The sequence below is a fragment of the Plodia interpunctella genome, chromosome 23 (assembly GCF_027563975.2).
Source record: "Plodia interpunctella isolate USDA-ARS_2022_Savannah chromosome 23, ilPloInte3.2, whole genome shotgun sequence".
Taxonomy (NCBI): domain Eukaryota; kingdom Metazoa; phylum Arthropoda; class Insecta; order Lepidoptera; family Pyralidae; genus Plodia; species Plodia interpunctella.
Window position 1 is genome coordinate 497,809 of NC_071316.1, and position 17,029 is coordinate 514,837.

At 36.6% G+C, this 17,029-nt stretch overlaps 1 protein-coding gene across 2 annotated transcripts in view; it reads left to right on the forward strand.

Moving 5' to 3' along the window:
- Positions 1-1,861: 1,861 nt before the first annotated feature.
- apolpp (apolipophorin) overlaps positions 1,862-17,029 on the forward strand; it is a 42,612-nt gene continuing 27,444 nt past the window's right edge. For both annotated transcript variants that reach the window (XM_053763029.2, XM_053763031.2), the window contains exons 1-17: positions 1,862-2,032; positions 7,176-7,202; positions 7,755-7,951; positions 8,701-8,865; positions 9,219-9,368; positions 9,932-10,121; positions 10,336-10,496; positions 11,247-11,317; positions 11,771-11,936; positions 12,298-12,477; positions 13,110-13,262; positions 13,547-13,694; positions 14,095-14,212; positions 14,876-15,038; positions 15,378-15,575; positions 16,146-16,325; positions 16,477-16,777. In XM_053763029.2, coding sequence (XP_053619004.1) covers positions 1,960-2,032; positions 7,176-7,202; positions 7,755-7,951; positions 8,701-8,865; positions 9,219-9,368; positions 9,932-10,121; positions 10,336-10,496; positions 11,247-11,317; positions 11,771-11,936; positions 12,298-12,477; positions 13,110-13,262; positions 13,547-13,694; positions 14,095-14,212; positions 14,876-15,038; positions 15,378-15,575; positions 16,146-16,325; positions 16,477-16,777 — 2,641 coding nt within the window. In that variant the 5' untranslated portion in view covers positions 1,862-1,959. The remainder of the gene's footprint in view (positions 2,033-7,175; positions 7,203-7,754; positions 7,952-8,700; positions 8,866-9,218; positions 9,369-9,931; positions 10,122-10,335; positions 10,497-11,246; positions 11,318-11,770; positions 11,937-12,297; positions 12,478-13,109; positions 13,263-13,546; positions 13,695-14,094; positions 14,213-14,875; positions 15,039-15,377; positions 15,576-16,145; positions 16,326-16,476; positions 16,778-17,029) is intronic.

Genomic DNA, 17,029 nt, shown 5'->3' on the forward strand with positions numbered 1-17,029 from the left:
CATGTCAGATGTTTTTAGAGGAATTAAATATATTCTCACACCAGTGCTGGCAATAAAATCTCGATAAGAAGAAGAAAACCTAAACAATATGGCTGATAAGATTTTATTTATTTTAACTGGAAACTGCGCGTAAAAAATACCACACAAACAAGCGCAGAACAGAACAAAAGAGTGTTAAAGCAATGTTATCATAACAAGAAAATATACAAAACTTATTACCTATTTACAATTTACCTATGAATACAATACAGTAAACTTGTAGCCACTTAAATAGATAAGTAGGTACAACTCTAAGAATTATCAATATTAGGCTAATAGAAGCGCTGTCGGCCATAGCATGTGGTTCCTGCGTTAAAATCCAATCATCTCACGTGAATATAGATAAAAAAATGAGCAACAACAGCATATCAAATGAGAATATCAGGCCTACGCCCCGAGGTTTCGCTCCCGTGGGAATTTCAAAACAAAAAGTATCCTATGTTTATTACAGACTAGCTGATGCCTGCGACTAAGTTCGCGTGGCCGAACATTTTTTGGTAAGGAGTCAGACAAATGTAACGATACCTATACAGAAGATGCTAATCAGACTGAAAAAGTAGTTTAGCTGAACTATTATGACCTCTTCAGGTGTTCCAGATCTTCGATTTTTATACCTCAACAGAAACTGCTCATCAGACCGAGCAATTTTTGTTAAGTCGTCATTTCTATATTCCCTATAGTTTAGCTGTACCATCATAGGTCTACATCAGGTGTTCCAGTTTTCAAAATCTTTTACACCCTATATGTTGACCAGGCTTTATAGCTATATAACAAAAATGTTTCATTCAAATCCATCCAGTAGATCCAGAGATTAGCGTGTGCAAACAAACAGACAAATAGACAGGCTTTTTTTAAAATTCTTATTCTATTACTGATTCTCTATCGATCTCAATTTTTTTTTTAATTTAAATATCTTCAATGTACAGAAACACTTTTTTTACTGTTTTATTATATGTATTGATAATATTCTACCCGTGTACCAAAATTCATAACAATCGGTCCTGTAGATTTTGCGTGAAAGTGTACTCGTAACAAGCATACATCCTCACAAATATTCCATTTCTAGGTAATATTAGTAGGATGTCATCACATATCCTATGTTACATCCGAGGTAATGTAAGGAATCTAATAATAACCCTAACACATAGCTATTTACTTAATTTATAGTGAAAGAAAGAATAGGGAACAGTATTTCATCCAGGATAGAAGGATAGTCTATAATACCCTTATCCGTAGTGCCCTATCTAAGCGCGAAATTTCATAATGATTGGTTAGTTACACTATAGTTGGCGTGTCCTTGCATTATGTAATTTATCTGCATTATTGAACAATTCAAAATCATAAATATTAGATATTATTCAGACTACGTTATATGCCGTGAAATCTGTTTCACGCCAGACAATAAAAGCGAAAGAATTAAGTGGGTCTAATTGTTAACTTGAAAAAAAAAGGAACGACCATATTGTTCTCTTCAGTACTGAAGCGATTGCCGCCATGTTAAATGCACAAGGCGTACATTTAACCGATTCATTTATTTTATTTTTTAATTTTGTGTATCAAAACTCAATAAAACCATTTCAAAACATATATCAGAAACACAGTTTATTAATAAAGTAGTGTTATCTGTGTCATGTGAAATTAAAAAAAAAAAATGAGAAGAGCAAATTGTTGGATTTAAAAATAAATATAAATTAAATTCAAAATTAGAAGAGCCAAGTTTATTATCGTTAACCAGAGTCATTATTACGATTCGTATTTCGAACTAATCGGGATTGGCGGGCGCGGGGTCTAACCGTGTCTATATAAGCAGGTGCCCCTGAGGTCCCATCGCATTAGCCCGTCGTTCTTGGTGGGACTCACACTAAAGTATTGTTAGTATAGGAAACCCAGACTGATATAGTGTAACTTTAACCCCTCATTATGGGGACAACTAGTATTAGTTTGTCCGTATTAGTGTTAATACTTTCCGTTCTATGGAAACCAGCGTATACAGGTATGTGTTTTTTTTTATATTTTTATTAAGTGTGGTGTTGGATCTGTGGCTAGACCCACCCCGAATCGATAAGACCTGTAGATATATAACTTGTTAGTTATATACTTTGACGGCACATTTGGTATTCATATCTCTATATATACATATGTATATATAGAGATATGAATACTCTATATAGAGGTACAGAGATGTGTACATATATAGATATGCTGTTGTTGGTGGGCGGTACGCTTGGTTGTCAATTCGTGAACTACCTACCTTCATGATATCCTGTAACTTTTCCAGTGTTCTATTTTGTTATCGATTAAATTCGAGGTTGTTAAAGTTATTCAAAACAATGATTAAACAACAAAATCTGTTATATATTATTTAATAAATTAATTAATATACCTAGTTACAAAAGTACAAGCTTAAAGTAATATTTTTTTGTTGAACATATCAAAATAATTACGATACCTAGCTACAATCGACAGCACATAACCTTAACTTCTTATGGATCTTCTTATGGATAGACAAGGCGGATGGAGCACCCACCACGCGGGCCTAATGCAGAATGATGTTAGTGTTTTAATAACTACAAATTTAAATATATACTTTATTTTAGTCGGAACTAAGGATCTGGCCTCATTGCACTGTCGTCCTCTATAGTGTTGATGTAACGCGTTGCCGCTCCGTTGTTTTACATAGGTTATGATATAAATTTACATGCACCACACATTTTCTATGCGTTGTATCTTCAGCACAGGGGCGTTCGTTCTTGGGATATTTTACTGCAAGTGTAGTTAAAGTGTAGCTAATAAAATAACATGTCTTTCTATATGTGTGGTTGTAGTATGGTTTGATAAAAACATGCAAAAAAATTTTAGCCACTTTTTGTTTCACAAAATAAAATCATGATTTTTGACGTGTAGTCATTTTATAGACGCGTTTGACCTCAATGTAGACTGATTGTAACCGTACGTGAGGTGTTAGAGTAGGTTCAAAAATTACTAAGATCCCTAATTCGTAGGTTTCAAGGTAATTCCACACTTTATATACTCGTATAGATAAAAATCCGTGCTTACTTAACAAATATACATTATCACAACATTTTCAGCGCAAATTGTAAACAAAGATTTTTAAAATTATGAAACATAATTATAGCTTTACAAACCAAAGCACGCGATCTAATTAAAAATTCTTAATTATAACAAATTTATCAGGATTTTCACCTCTCACCTCTGTGTATAACGTGCGAAAGAGACGCACTGTCACTAAGGACCTATCTCTTGACAATTTGCAACAAACATAGATAACCCATCACCTCTAGATTGTGATATCATGGCCACTGGCGAGAAATAATGTGAACTCAGACAACTTTTGTTAAAAAAGACGGTTTTGACGCGATAACGAATATAAAAGGTATTGTTTTTTAAAATGATAAAATAATAAATGCCATTCGTAAATAAATGTACTTTGTATCACTTTCACGCTTTAACTGCTAAACCGCTGCAACGTGTCGTGCCAATTTTGATGAAATTTGGAATAGATATAGTTAGTTACACAAGGCGAAACATGAGCTAATAACTAGGTCACAATAAACGACACACGATTAAATAGTGAATGAATCCTGAAAAGGGTTAGCTTTGTTCAGTTATTTAATTTAAATGACACAGAAAATCTTCGTGTACTTCTTGTCCTAAATGTTAATACAATCATTAATATACATAAATAACTCTTCACATCTGTAATAACATCATCTAACGGAAACTGCCTAAGACACTAACAAACAATTATATTTAAGCACTAGAGATAGCAAGTTCGAGGGTCACGATAAAACAAAGAGTATTATCTTCTACATATATTTGCTGTGTTATCTCCGGTCACTGCCAAGGCGAAAAGTGCCCTCATATTGCCATTTAGGATTGTTAATTCTGGTAATCCAGTGTGTCTACTTCTTCTCTATATAGTTCTCCCGCTTTCTTCCTCAGCCGTTGAGCGTTTTCATATCCACATCGCAGGGTCATTGACATCCTTAGTCGACAAAGCATGTGTGACCTAGGTTTTCTTCTCTAGACTCTTATAGTGTCCATTCGTTGTGATGTGTGCTTACTTGCCACATGCTAATTTAACATTCTGTCTCATCTCTGCTTGTTCTCGGCTGTATTCAGGCCTGTGACGCTGCCAAGCAACCCTCCTTTGTAATGATATTATTACCTATCTGCTGCCAAATATGTGTCTTCGTTGTCTCGTACGAAATCCATACGGAGATATGGTGTGGTCATACGGATGACAGATATGGTGTGGTTCTTCTCTAAATATTCTAAATGTTCACAATGATTATTCGGCTATTTCAGAATGGAATCATAACCTATGTAGATGCCTATATAAAATCAACATATCCATTGATCGGAGGTCTGTGTGTCTGTCTGATACGAACTAATTGGGCTTTAACCGCCACATCCGTACACAGGATACCACACTGCAATTGACTCCGCGTGATAAAATGGGTTCTAGAACTTCGTTTATATAAAACAACACGCAAAAAAAGATATAAGAAATATTTATTTACTACAGAAAACTATACATTGTTTACAAGCAACCAGTTACCAATTTAGCACCAATAGTGTGCCCACTGCTGGAGCACAGGTCTTCCTTATGGAGTATGGACCATGGCCACCGACCTTTAGGATCCAATGCGGATTGGGGGGTTTACGACAACAAATACAGCCAAGACCAACGGCTTCGCTTGCCTTTTGAAGCACGGAGTAGCGCAAGATTTTTTTGTTCACCTGTCCAATGACCGACCATTACGAAAGTGTCTCAACTCCTACTGCTGCGATCATCATCAGTTTTCATCATCATAATTTCAGCCCTTTTCTGTCCATTCAGCGATTGGTTACTTTTCTTTTACGCTAATCTGCGAAGAAGCGGTGGTGGAGTAATGGTTACGACGCCCGCCAGTGGATCGAAAGGTCTCAGGTTCGAATCCTGCTCGTGCCACATGAGTTTTTATACCAATCTGACTTAATGTAGGTATGTAATAGTTTTCATCGACCACCACCAGCTTTCGGTGAAGGGAAACACTGCACACTGGTTGATTATTAACTTGCGTGTGAAATGAAGAAGACATTGCAAACAACTCCATTAATACCGGGGAAAGTTGTTGTTTCATTCCAAGTAATGACCACGACCCTCAGCCGTGAATACGACTATGAAGACTGTTTGTCCTGAATAATTGACGTATGACCTGCAACCTGACGATGTCGTCTGCACACGTGATACTTTTGTAGGAATCTAGCTCAGAAATCGTATTTGTAAACTTTTTCATTAAAGCGTTTTTACCGGTTTCTTCCGCAGCCATAGACCATCGGAACCCAACGTTCACTACCTTACTTTTTCAGTTCCATTTCGCACAGTCATCGGCGTACAATTTTGTTGGAAATAAGTATTTAGATCAAAATATTTGTAGAATCGCCGGTCGGGCTTGAAACAAGGCAGGAGGGACCGGGCCCCTGCAGCCAAATTGGGTAATCGGTCGTCACGTGGTCGCCCCTGGGGAAGAAATGCTTATCCAATCACCGGCTGATTGATGGCTGCGCTTTCTTTGATTATGTCAATGTTAAACTAACACTAAAAGTGAGTTGCACCATCAATTTTGATGTTAACTTTAAGCAAAAAAAGCAAAGTGGGTACGCCGTTTTATCTAAACGTTACTGTTAAAGTCAACGTCAGTTTTGACAGTGCAACTCACCCTTAGCAGTAACACTACATCACTACATAGTAAAAAAAATTGCTTAACCTTCAGTTGATATTGTACAAGGTCACTTGAGGATTAAAATATTAAAAAAATATATTTATACAGACTCAAGGGTCCGAAAGTATATTTTCGATTAATGAACGAGTCACTCGCACTCATTCCACAAATGTAAAAATGTGTTTGTTTGTCAACAACTTGATACACAAAATTGTTATATATATAGTTCAGTTACAGTTTTTAAAATAAGTTTGTATAAATCTTTCCGACAATTTCCTTAGGAGTATAGCAACGGGACGAAGCTAGTCTATGTATTCTGAGTCACACATCTGTGTATTCTAACTGACCCTCGATCCGGATTCTCGACAGTGTTGCTGGTCAAGCGGTCACCCATCCTTGACCTCAGATGAACTAACATGGCGATAGCAAGATCGATATTATTATAACATTGTTATCAGTTGGTAGTTTGTATCTATTGCAATTTTGAGAGCAAAATTATCAAGTTATATGAACCCGATATTTTAGAAAAAAAAAATATTTAACAATATAATTAAGTTCGATTTTTTGAACTCCTGAACTTCGCAAATTTTAAACTTTGATCTTTGAAATTATCTCTTTGTTAAAAATGTTGATGTTTGTTTACGTTACTTTTGATAAGATATAGGAAAATGTTTAATTTCTGGGAAGTACTAAGTAATCAAACTGGCCACCAAGAATCGTAAGAAAAAGTCATAAACAAATTGACGTTCTATTATCAAAATTTTATTTTTCGTTCGATGTTTCTTCTCCCGCTAAATTTGCTATGTTGACATTTGTTTTGTCGTTGAAAATATTATTTGTCTATTAAAAGGGTGAAAAATTAAATAAAACCTATTATTTTATTAAAGTCGTGTTTCGTTTGACCTGCTGAATCGAGAAACAAACAAAATGGCAACGAGTTCGTCATTGTAAGAGTACCTGTACATTTAAATAAGTATCACAATTTGTAAAATTAAATGTGAAATGTCCTAGATTAATCCTACTAAAAAGTTTGTGAGGATGTGTGTGTGTTTGTTCTCTTTCACGCAAAGTCTACTGGATTGATTGTTATGAAATCTGTACACGGGTACCTACTACAATATAACCTGGAATAACACATAGGGTACTTTTTATCCCGAAATTCCCACGGGAGCGCAGTCTCTGGGCGGAGCTAGTTGGGCATAAATGTATCACCTAAGAATAAATGACTACCTATAGGTAATTATATTCTAAACTTAATCTACGTATATGAAGATCCAAAATTTCCATGTACCAATTAAGAGCAAATAGTATTAAGCCTTTATCACTGCGTGTGGTATTTTCTTGTTTATTAGGTCCAATAATCATATGTACATAATTAATTGACATAAATTAATGTGTTTATTACAGATAAATGTTCACTAGGCTGTAAAGGATGTAAGTAGCCCTATATATTTATTATAATTGCTTGTTTATCTTCAATACTTACTTATTTACTTTTAACTTTGATTATAAGACAATAACATCGGATTGTCATCAACAATAATAACTGTATATCTTGTTTTTCCTAATTCGTTTGTACTTAATTGTTGTTCATTTTCATGTGAGATCTTTTTAGACATTCTTGTTCACACAAATACAAATTTAAAGTTATGATTATATGATATGGACTTTTGTGTGAATTAAGTATAGAATTTTTCAATTTTCTTTTTAATAAAGTAAGAATGTTTCTATAAAACAGAAAATTAACAATACAGGAGTGTGTTATGTACTCATAACATGTACAGTTGTTACATGTTACATGTGTTATATACAGTTTTTATTAGGCAATCCAATTTTAAATCAGTCAAATGCCAAACGAAATACCTAAACCTAAAAATCACAATAAATACTATATATTAAAATAATACTTACAAAAATATCTGTTAAGAAGTAGTAAATTCACCAAAAGTAAATTTATAAAACTTTGATGATATTTTTTGACATCAGCGGCAACCGCCCCGACATTCCTGAACGGGCACAAGTACAACTATGGCGTGGAAGGTATAGTGTCGATCTACCTGACCGGGGCGGACAAGCAGGAAACTGGGCTGAAGCTGCTTGGCCAGGCCACGGTCACGTCTGTCGGCAACTGCGTCAATGAGCTGGTGGTCCAGAACCTGGCTATCTCCGGGCCAGATGGCGAGGTTTGTTGGAATTCATTTTTCGGAATGGTCATCCTTCTACTCACGTGATATAGAAAACTAATTCTATTTGGAAAGTTGGCTATTGAAAAAAATAATTTCACTCTCGATTTGATCTTCTTATCTCTCATGTTCACGCGAAGCTGTAGAAAGAACTAATTAAAATGTTGAATCTTAAATTTATCTATCAAATCTTCACTGGGACTGCTTTTGTTACTATCAGCTGGCGAGGATGTGCGCCCCTTACAGTTGATGACATATGAAGTGATCCATTTTTAAGGCGGGACTTGTTCGCCTATTCGATATGAAATCTTATAAAAACAAACACAAGCCAAACATATTATCTTCTGTCCGTCATTATTGTAAACGGATAGTACGGCAAGCTATTTAAATTAAAAAAACATAAGACTTTCAATAGAGAAGATTGTTATAAATTATCATCTGCATAGAATTCAATAATTGCAAAAATTAGACAGTCTCGAACAATTTCGGATAAAAAGTTGATACTGATAGTAGATACTGTGAGTGTAGCGTGCACCGACACTAATGTGACTTATAAAAACTAGTGCGAATAGTGGAATTGTTGAGAAACTGCATCCACCACTGCAACTTCACACCGCTAATACTCCAGTCTGGCTGCGACCACGGCGACTACAAGGTCGTTGAAACGTCCGCAACATTAAATAGGTTTGTGCTAAGTCCCGTTAATATAATTTATGTAGATCTTACAAACCCCTAAATATCTCCCACAGAAGTACCCCTGCCCCGAGGGCATCGAGAAGCCGGTCCGGTTCACCCTCCAAGATGGCAAGGTTGGCCCTGAGATCTGCTCAGAGGAGGAGGACTCCCGCAAGTCGCTCAACATCAAGAGGGCCATCATCTCTTTGCTGCAGACCGAGACCAAGTCATCCGTCGAGGTAAATACATCATTTCAAATGACTGACATAATCTGAAGGAATCAATAAACTGAAGGTTTACACTTTTGCTAGTCAATTTTGCTATTAAACTTTTACAAAAATTATATGTTCTTGTCAGAACAACTCATGTTTAATAACTTAGCTATATTAAACAACGCCTGTGATAAATCATTATCGACATAAAATGTAGTGACAAAACTCGAAACACACATTCAGATATACGATGGGCTTGTTTTTCATCATTCATTGGCCATTTTGAGATAATATAGCTTTACAGATATAATTTGCGGATTGATTCTAAACTGTATCTTTTGTATTATTATATTGTATTGTAACTCCCTGTACAATTCCAGACTGATATCTTCGGCGCGTGTCCCACCGAAGCGTTCTCCTCTCAAGAAGGTAGCTCCGTACTGGTCCACCGCAGCAGGGATCTCTCTCGCTGCGCCTTCAGAGAACAGGGCAAGAATGACCTCATCACTTCAGTGCTCAATCCTAGTGCTGTAAGTATTACTCTAGAAATAATAGATTGCAAATAAAACAATAACACTGCTAAATAATGATAAAATTATTTAAATAGAACGCAGTAAAGATTTGCCGGTGGCCAATGACAAATCTGTGGTCGCGGCACGACACTCGCCGGGAAAATGTAATTCCGATGTCGTTAGAAAGTGTCATCATGTAAAATTCCTGAATGGTAGAATTAATGCAGCTAGTTTGAAAATAAAACACTACACCAAAATGTATGCCAATGGTCTGAAGAAGGAAAATCTAGAAATGTGGATCTTGGGCAACTGAAGGAACTTGGATAAGGCTAACATGAAAGATAGATTTCATGACACACAAAATTGTTGTTATTGAATCAATTAAAATTTAATTTTCAGTAATAGTATTGGTTCCTAAGTTCTAAGCTTTGATTGGGGTACCTACCTTTTTTTGTTAGTTTTCCTTGCAGAATTTGTGTTTTTGCCCCTCAGTTCAGTATTGATAAGCCTTGATTGACTTGTAGACATGTTTTGTATTGAACAACTTTTAGGATATTATTTACAACTTTTGTTTGTACCAGGAAATCAAAAACACCCAAGTACTCCAGTCCAACCTGAATGTGGAATCAAAGGTCAACAACGGCATTCCTGAGAAGGTCGCGGCTACTGAGGAGTATCTGTACAAGCCTTTCTCTATCGGAGAGAACGGAGCTAGGGCTAAGGTGTACACGAAACTGACGCTTACCGGAAAAGGAAATGGTGCTGCATCTGGTGAGTACATACCTTGATCCATTGACTAGGCTCCATTGGTGGATGAAAGGATCATTTTATTTCTCTTTGATCCACTTTTGGATTAATATTATTTTGTTAAATATCACAAAATACTCAATATATAGCATTTATGGGCCGTCTTACTTTCACTAATATTCGCCTTACTAGTCCTCATCCTTCGAACTCAGTGCCAAATTTTTGTCCCTTAACGCAGGCGCCTGCACCCGCGCCCGCACCATCATCTTCGAGAACCCGCACGGCGCCGCCGTCGACAACAACGCCCACAGCGCCCTGCAAGCCGTCAAGGACACCGCCAAGACCCTCACCACTGAAGCTAGCTCCAAATCTGCTGGACTCTTCGCTCAACTCGTCAGGGTGAGTCATTTATTTTGATGTCTCCTCAAATCCTCGAATCTTTGTAGTTACATTTGGGGCCTAAGCTGGGAAGCCCTGGATCGCCGATCCTGAATTAATTTTTCCATACCCTTTTTGTTGTCTCTAAGGAAAACTATGGTATGGAACTCATAGCGCAATTTCAGAGTACATGAGCTACTAGTAAATCTCCTATTATTGTAGAAGCTGTGTCAACTATTGCTAAATCTTATTATTTTTAATATTTTGTTGTTCTAAAGCCTTCAACCACTGAAGCTAGATTTAAATCTTCTTTCACAACTTTTGTTTGTTTTTGTTAATAATGCTGATTTTCAATACATGCTTTTTTATTAACATTAAGATCGCCAATTATTTATAAGTTTATTTTTACTTTGAATAAAAAATGTAGTTATTTAGAAACTTTTCAACGAAAATCTGGTGAAACCAGCAATGGAAATCAGAGATGAAATTTGCTTAATCATAATAAATAATAATACTATAATGATCGAAAAGAGATCTACGAGTGCATAACAAAAACTGATTAAAATACTTTATGTAATTGACAAAGTAAATTACAGTAACCAACGGATTATTTTAGCTATAAAGTCATCTAAATATCTAAAACAACTTCTCACACATTATCATTGTTACATAACGGAAGTCTACAATAATACTTAAGCATAATAAAATCGTTGGTGGTATCATCCTGCTAGAGTGTTTGTGTGTTTATTAATAGTATTTTGTTCGTTTTAGATCCTCCGCAGCACTAATAAAGATGATCTTCTGAAAGTATTCCAACAAGTCAAAGGAAACAACCTGGAAAAGTGAGTAGTAACTGTAGTGATGAACTCTTTGTACAAATAAATTATATTGAGTTATTGTCTAAACCGCAATTTAATGCTAATTTTCAAGATTATGCAAAATAACACATAGATTCATTTTAATTTCGTCTAAAATTACTATAAACGAATTTGAGCAATGATCCATTTTAATTTATCTTTGGCACGACATCCATTTGAACGTTCTTTCGGTTATTCCTCAACCGTTTAACTTCAGAGGTTGCTTTCTTACTTTTTTTTCTTCACTTTGCAGAATTTTCGACATTCTTAGTAGTCAGACTATCGGCACGCATATTATCTTTTCGGTAATTTATAACGAACATTAGCTATATAAATAAATTCTCTACTAATTGTTGAGTCGGAACGACTACCAAATGGTTTTCGAAAAAAAAACATTTGAGTAAGAACATGAATTAGACCCAAACACATATTCCCCAGACGTGTCTTCCTCGACGGTCTCCTCCGCGCGGGAACTGGCTACAGCTTGGAGGCTTCCATCAACTTGCTGAAGAGCAAACAGCTCAGTAGTCTGGAGAACAACCTCGTGTACCTCTCCCTCGGGAACGCCAGGCACGTCAACAATGAGGCTGTCAAGGCTGCTGCTGTGAGTTTATTATCTTCATCATGTCTTTTATTTACGACTATTTTATTGATAACGAACTGGTGACAGATTTTATTTAAATCACATTAACATTTTAGTTACCTCTCTGTTTTCCTGTCATCAAATACGATCAAAAAAAAATAAACTAAGAGTATTATATGCATGTCTCGAGACGATGGTTGAAGGGATTGAAAGGCCTGTAGCGAAATTAATCTTTCTAGCCCCCATATGATCTATTGATCTGCCCTAATTATATAGTACAATATTGAGTGGAATATATTACGTGCTATTTGAGATAGAAAAAATTGAAGATAATGTCGTCCAGGACCCCGACTCCAAGTCCTAAGTAAGCTATTAATTCCAGACCCTCCTGGACAATCCCCACGTCCCCAAAGAAGTGTACCTGGGCGTGGGCGCGCTGGCGGGCGCGTACTGCCGCGACCACAACTGCCACGAGGACAAGCCCGAGGGTGTCGTCGCGTTGAGCAACAAGCTCGCCGGCAAGCTCAACTGCAAGCCGAAGACCAAGGTCGATGAGGATCTGGTAAGTTCTGTTGTTATTACATTAAACTATCTGTGTCTTGCCGCCTCTTCGCCCGCGGACCAACATAGGCTAGACCTCGGGCCATTAAATCTTTATATCTATTCAAAATGTTGTCAAAATTGGCTAATAGTTTAGCCCTGAAAGTGCCAACAGATAAAATCTGTCTATCTGTTCATATGGATTACTTTAATCTCTCTTAATAGTTCGTTAGGGTCACTCTGTCATAAAGATAATTTTGAAAATGTCGTTATTTTGAACATTAGCTGGAAACAGCAAGAGCAAGACTAAAATCAAAGAGGATTTAGTGATTTTACTGATTTATATTCAGTAAAAAAATGTCACTTTTTGTTTTACACAACGTCTACAATTTTTATCCTTCAATATAGCTAATAATAGATAATAGCTTTTCTAGATGTTTCTAAACCGAAAAAAAATTTTTATGAAATTTAAATTCACAATTTACCTACTCTTGGTTCAATTCATTACGTTACATTATTGTCATATTTTCTATAACTGTGCCCACAATTTTCATTCCTATCTTTGTTAATACAATTTAGCATCTTTACTTACACACTTGTTTACTCTTATACACTATGTTCTTTTTCAAATTCTAATATCTCTAAATCACCCAGGTGGTCGCAGTCCTGAAGGGAATCCGCAACATCCGCCATCTTGAAGACAACCTCGTGGAAAAGGTGGCTCGTTGTGCCAATGATAATGGCGTCAAGTCTCGAGTCAGGGTTGCCGCGTTAGAGGCCTTCCACGCTGACCCTTGCACTGCAAAGGTAAGGGACGAAAATAGAAAAGGAAAAGTAGTTATAAGTAGATACGATTATTTTGAAATAAATGTTGAGGTATTTACAACAGTAAGATCTGAAAAACAAAAAATCACACTTGAAAGATAGGTACTTAGATTATGTAACTAGTAGAATCTGAAGTAACTAACAACTACTTAAAACAGTTCTGTGATATATAAAAAAAAATGTTATCCACTATTCAAAGTAACAATTTGGGAACCTTTTATTTCTGTATCTTCCTCCATCTAAATCATCATACCCTCTCGTCTCAGCTCAAGACCGCAGCCCTTTCAATCTTGGCCAACCGCGATTTGGACTCTGAGCTCCGCATCCAAGCCTACCTGGCCGTGATCGCGTGCCCGTGCGCAGGCTCCGCCAGCAAAATCGCTGACTTACTGCAATCCGAACCTGTCAACCAGGGTAAGTTGTTCTTTATCATCAGATTCTCCTATATTCTTATTGAAAAATGATATTTTTCGGATTGGCTCGGGTCTTGGATGTTTATCTATATATGTATATGTTATAAAATATAGTATCGTTGAGTTAGTATCCCATAACACAAGTCTCGAACTTACTTTGGGGCTAGCTCAATATGTGTGGTTTGTCCTAATATATTTATCCTAATATTCTTTTTTATTTATTTCATGCAACATAAGCTTTGAATCTTGTTCTCTCGAAAATTTTATACATCGAGATATATAATGCTGTACAAGGATTTCTTGAAAATAAATCAGTGTCCCAAAGTCGACTCATGGATCTAAATTATTAATTAAGGAATACCTCAGATTTCATTAGTTTAATAATATGCATATTGTTACAGTTGGTCGTTTCATCACCTCGTCACTGCGCGCCATCCGCAACTCCGCCAACCCCGACCGCTATCTTGCCAAACAACACTACGGCAGAATCGGCAACAAACAATTCAAAGTTGATGACAGGTATGCACTACTTAGTAATAAATTTAATCAGAATCATGTTATTTAAGATTTTGCTAAACTGGCTGATCTTGGTTTAGATTTCCATCGCAAAAAAATAATTTAAAATAATAACAGGATTGTCTTACAAGTCTAGATATTAATTGTTGCCATACTACATTAACTGATTACATCAACACTGCTTCAAAGAAGAGAGTTACTGAATATTCTTATGTTGCACAACAATTTCACAACACAAAGCATAAAGTTGTTTGCAATGTACGAAAAATGTGAACACTTTATTGTACAAAATCAAGACTAATACAAGATACATTTACAACATAGAACTTAACTTCTTTGACGACCTCGGTGGCGCAGTGGTAAAGTTCTTACCACTGAACCGAGAGGTCCCGGGTTCGATCCCCGGTCGGGTCATGATGGAAAATGATCTTTTTCTGATTGGCCCGGGTCTTGGATGTTTATCTATATATGTATATGTTATAAAAATATAGTATCGTTGAGTTAGTATCCCATAACACAAGTCTCGAACTTACTTTGGGGCTAGCTCAATCTGTGTGATTTGTCCTAATATATTTATTTTATTTATTTATTTATCCCATATATATATATTCCCTATTGGATGTTACAACCAAACCAACCATATAAGAGACATATTTTTATTACCAGGAAGTACTCCTACTTCCACGAGCTCTCGTACAACGTGGACGCGCTCGGCGTCGGCGGGACTCTGGAGCAGACGGTGATCTACTCCCAGGACTCCTTCTTGCCGAGGTCTGCCACCTTGAATGTTACCACCGAGCTGTTCGGACACAACTTCAATGTTCTCGAGGTTGGTATTGTCTTCGTTTATTACTTCTTTTCGTCCAGTGTTGAAACTAGTGCAAATCATTTCTGCTTTTCGCTCAGTCATGAGTACAAACTAATTTTCAGATCTAGTTTCCTATAAGAAATTTCTAAAAAGAGAAAAAAAATCTCAGCTAAGTAATATTTTGTTTACATGACATTTGCATTTAATTCTTTATTTTTGCCTATTTCACACCTCTAATGATTGCATTGGGAAATATAGTACTAAATACTTGTTTAATAGTATTTTATTTATATTCCTTTAAATGTCACTAACAGTTTGATAATCATTTCTAAATTTAATCAAATCTTTTGTACCCACTAGATCGGAGGTCGCCAAGGAAACTTGGACCGCGTGATCGAACACTTCATCGGCCCCAAGGGTCTCCTCCGCACGGAGGACCCGCAGACCCTGTACGACAACCTCAAGAAGCGCTACGAGGAGACCTCCAAAAAGGTCGACCAGAGCTTGGGGAGGGGACGCCGGTCTATCAAGACTGAGGTTGACAACTTCGATAAGCATGTGAGTTGGTTATTAATTATCTTGATTTACTTAGATCAAGGAAAGCCCTTTTTCCCGGTTTCTTCCGCCGTTATGAAATGTTCGTCAAGGTTCAACTTTTCTAGAGAATGCAATAGAAAAAATTCCCGTGGCAAGAGCCTCGCCTCGAGCCTTAAATTTGTTGATGGTGATAAAATGTAACAATAGATCTGTAAAGTAACGTTGGTTTGCTATCCGTGAAAATATTTATGATTTTAGCAAGAAAAGTGTCCAATATTTATTAGGATCATAAGAAATAAAAAATATTAGAATTGCCTTCCTACTTTGCAAGAAAACAATTCATTTTATAAATAAAGTTTAACCCACACGCTTTTCTGCCCACCGCTGAGAACAAACTTTTCTTCTTTTATGCCATCAAAATCGGAGGTAGTGGATTAGATTAGTACAGGCTAGAGAAAGTCTCTCCTTTTTTCTCATCTAAGCGTGTTTCCGGTTACTTTCTCAAACGTTGAGCGTTTCATCTCCACTTCGCACGGTCGTCGGAATCCCTTATAACTCTAATTTAATATGAATTTAATCTCTTCTCTACAGCTGAAATCAGAATCAGTCCCGTACAACAACGAGCTGGACCTGGACATCTACGTGAAGCTGTTCGGAACTGATGCCGTGTTCCTCTCGCTCGGAGACGACAAGGGCTTTGAGTTCAACAAGCTGCTGGATCAGCTCATCGTGGCTGTTAACGGAGGACTCAACAAGATCAAGAACTTTAAGGTTAGTGTTATCGTTGTTTTTGTCAACTACTTATTTCAAATTGATAATAATTTGACCGTTACTTAGACTATACTGTTTGTCTACTTACCTTAAGTTATAAAATTAACACAAAGTATTAACACTCAATAATCCGATAATTTCTCTACAATAGCAAGAACTTCGCGCACACGTGTTATTCCTGGACGCGGAACTAGCGTACCCAACCTCCACCGGTCTGCCCCTCAAGCTCGACCTCGTTGGTTCCGCCACAGCTCGTGTCGAAGCCGTCACCAATATTGACGTCCGCCAAATCATAAAATCCCCAGCCAATGCCAAGGTTGACGTCAAGTTGGTCCCAAGCACTGATGTGGAACTCGCTGGTTTGTTCCTGGTTGACGGAAACTCCGTGGCTACTGGGTTGAAGGTCGTCAATAACTTGCATTCGTCAATTGGAGGACATTTGATTGCTAAAGGTATGTTATGCCACAGATTACATAATACTTCATGTAGTGATTACTGAACACAAGTGACTCTAAATCGTTGAACTATGTGATCATTAAATTTCTTGGTTGTATACTAGCTTTTAATATGTGATATCGATAGTATGAATGTTATTAGTAAACTTAAAGTAAATTAGAAACATTTTCTTCTATCGGATGGTTTAGGATCTGAAATTAACAGCAAATCTAATAAAATCTCTGATAAGGTGAACTTTATTAATAGCA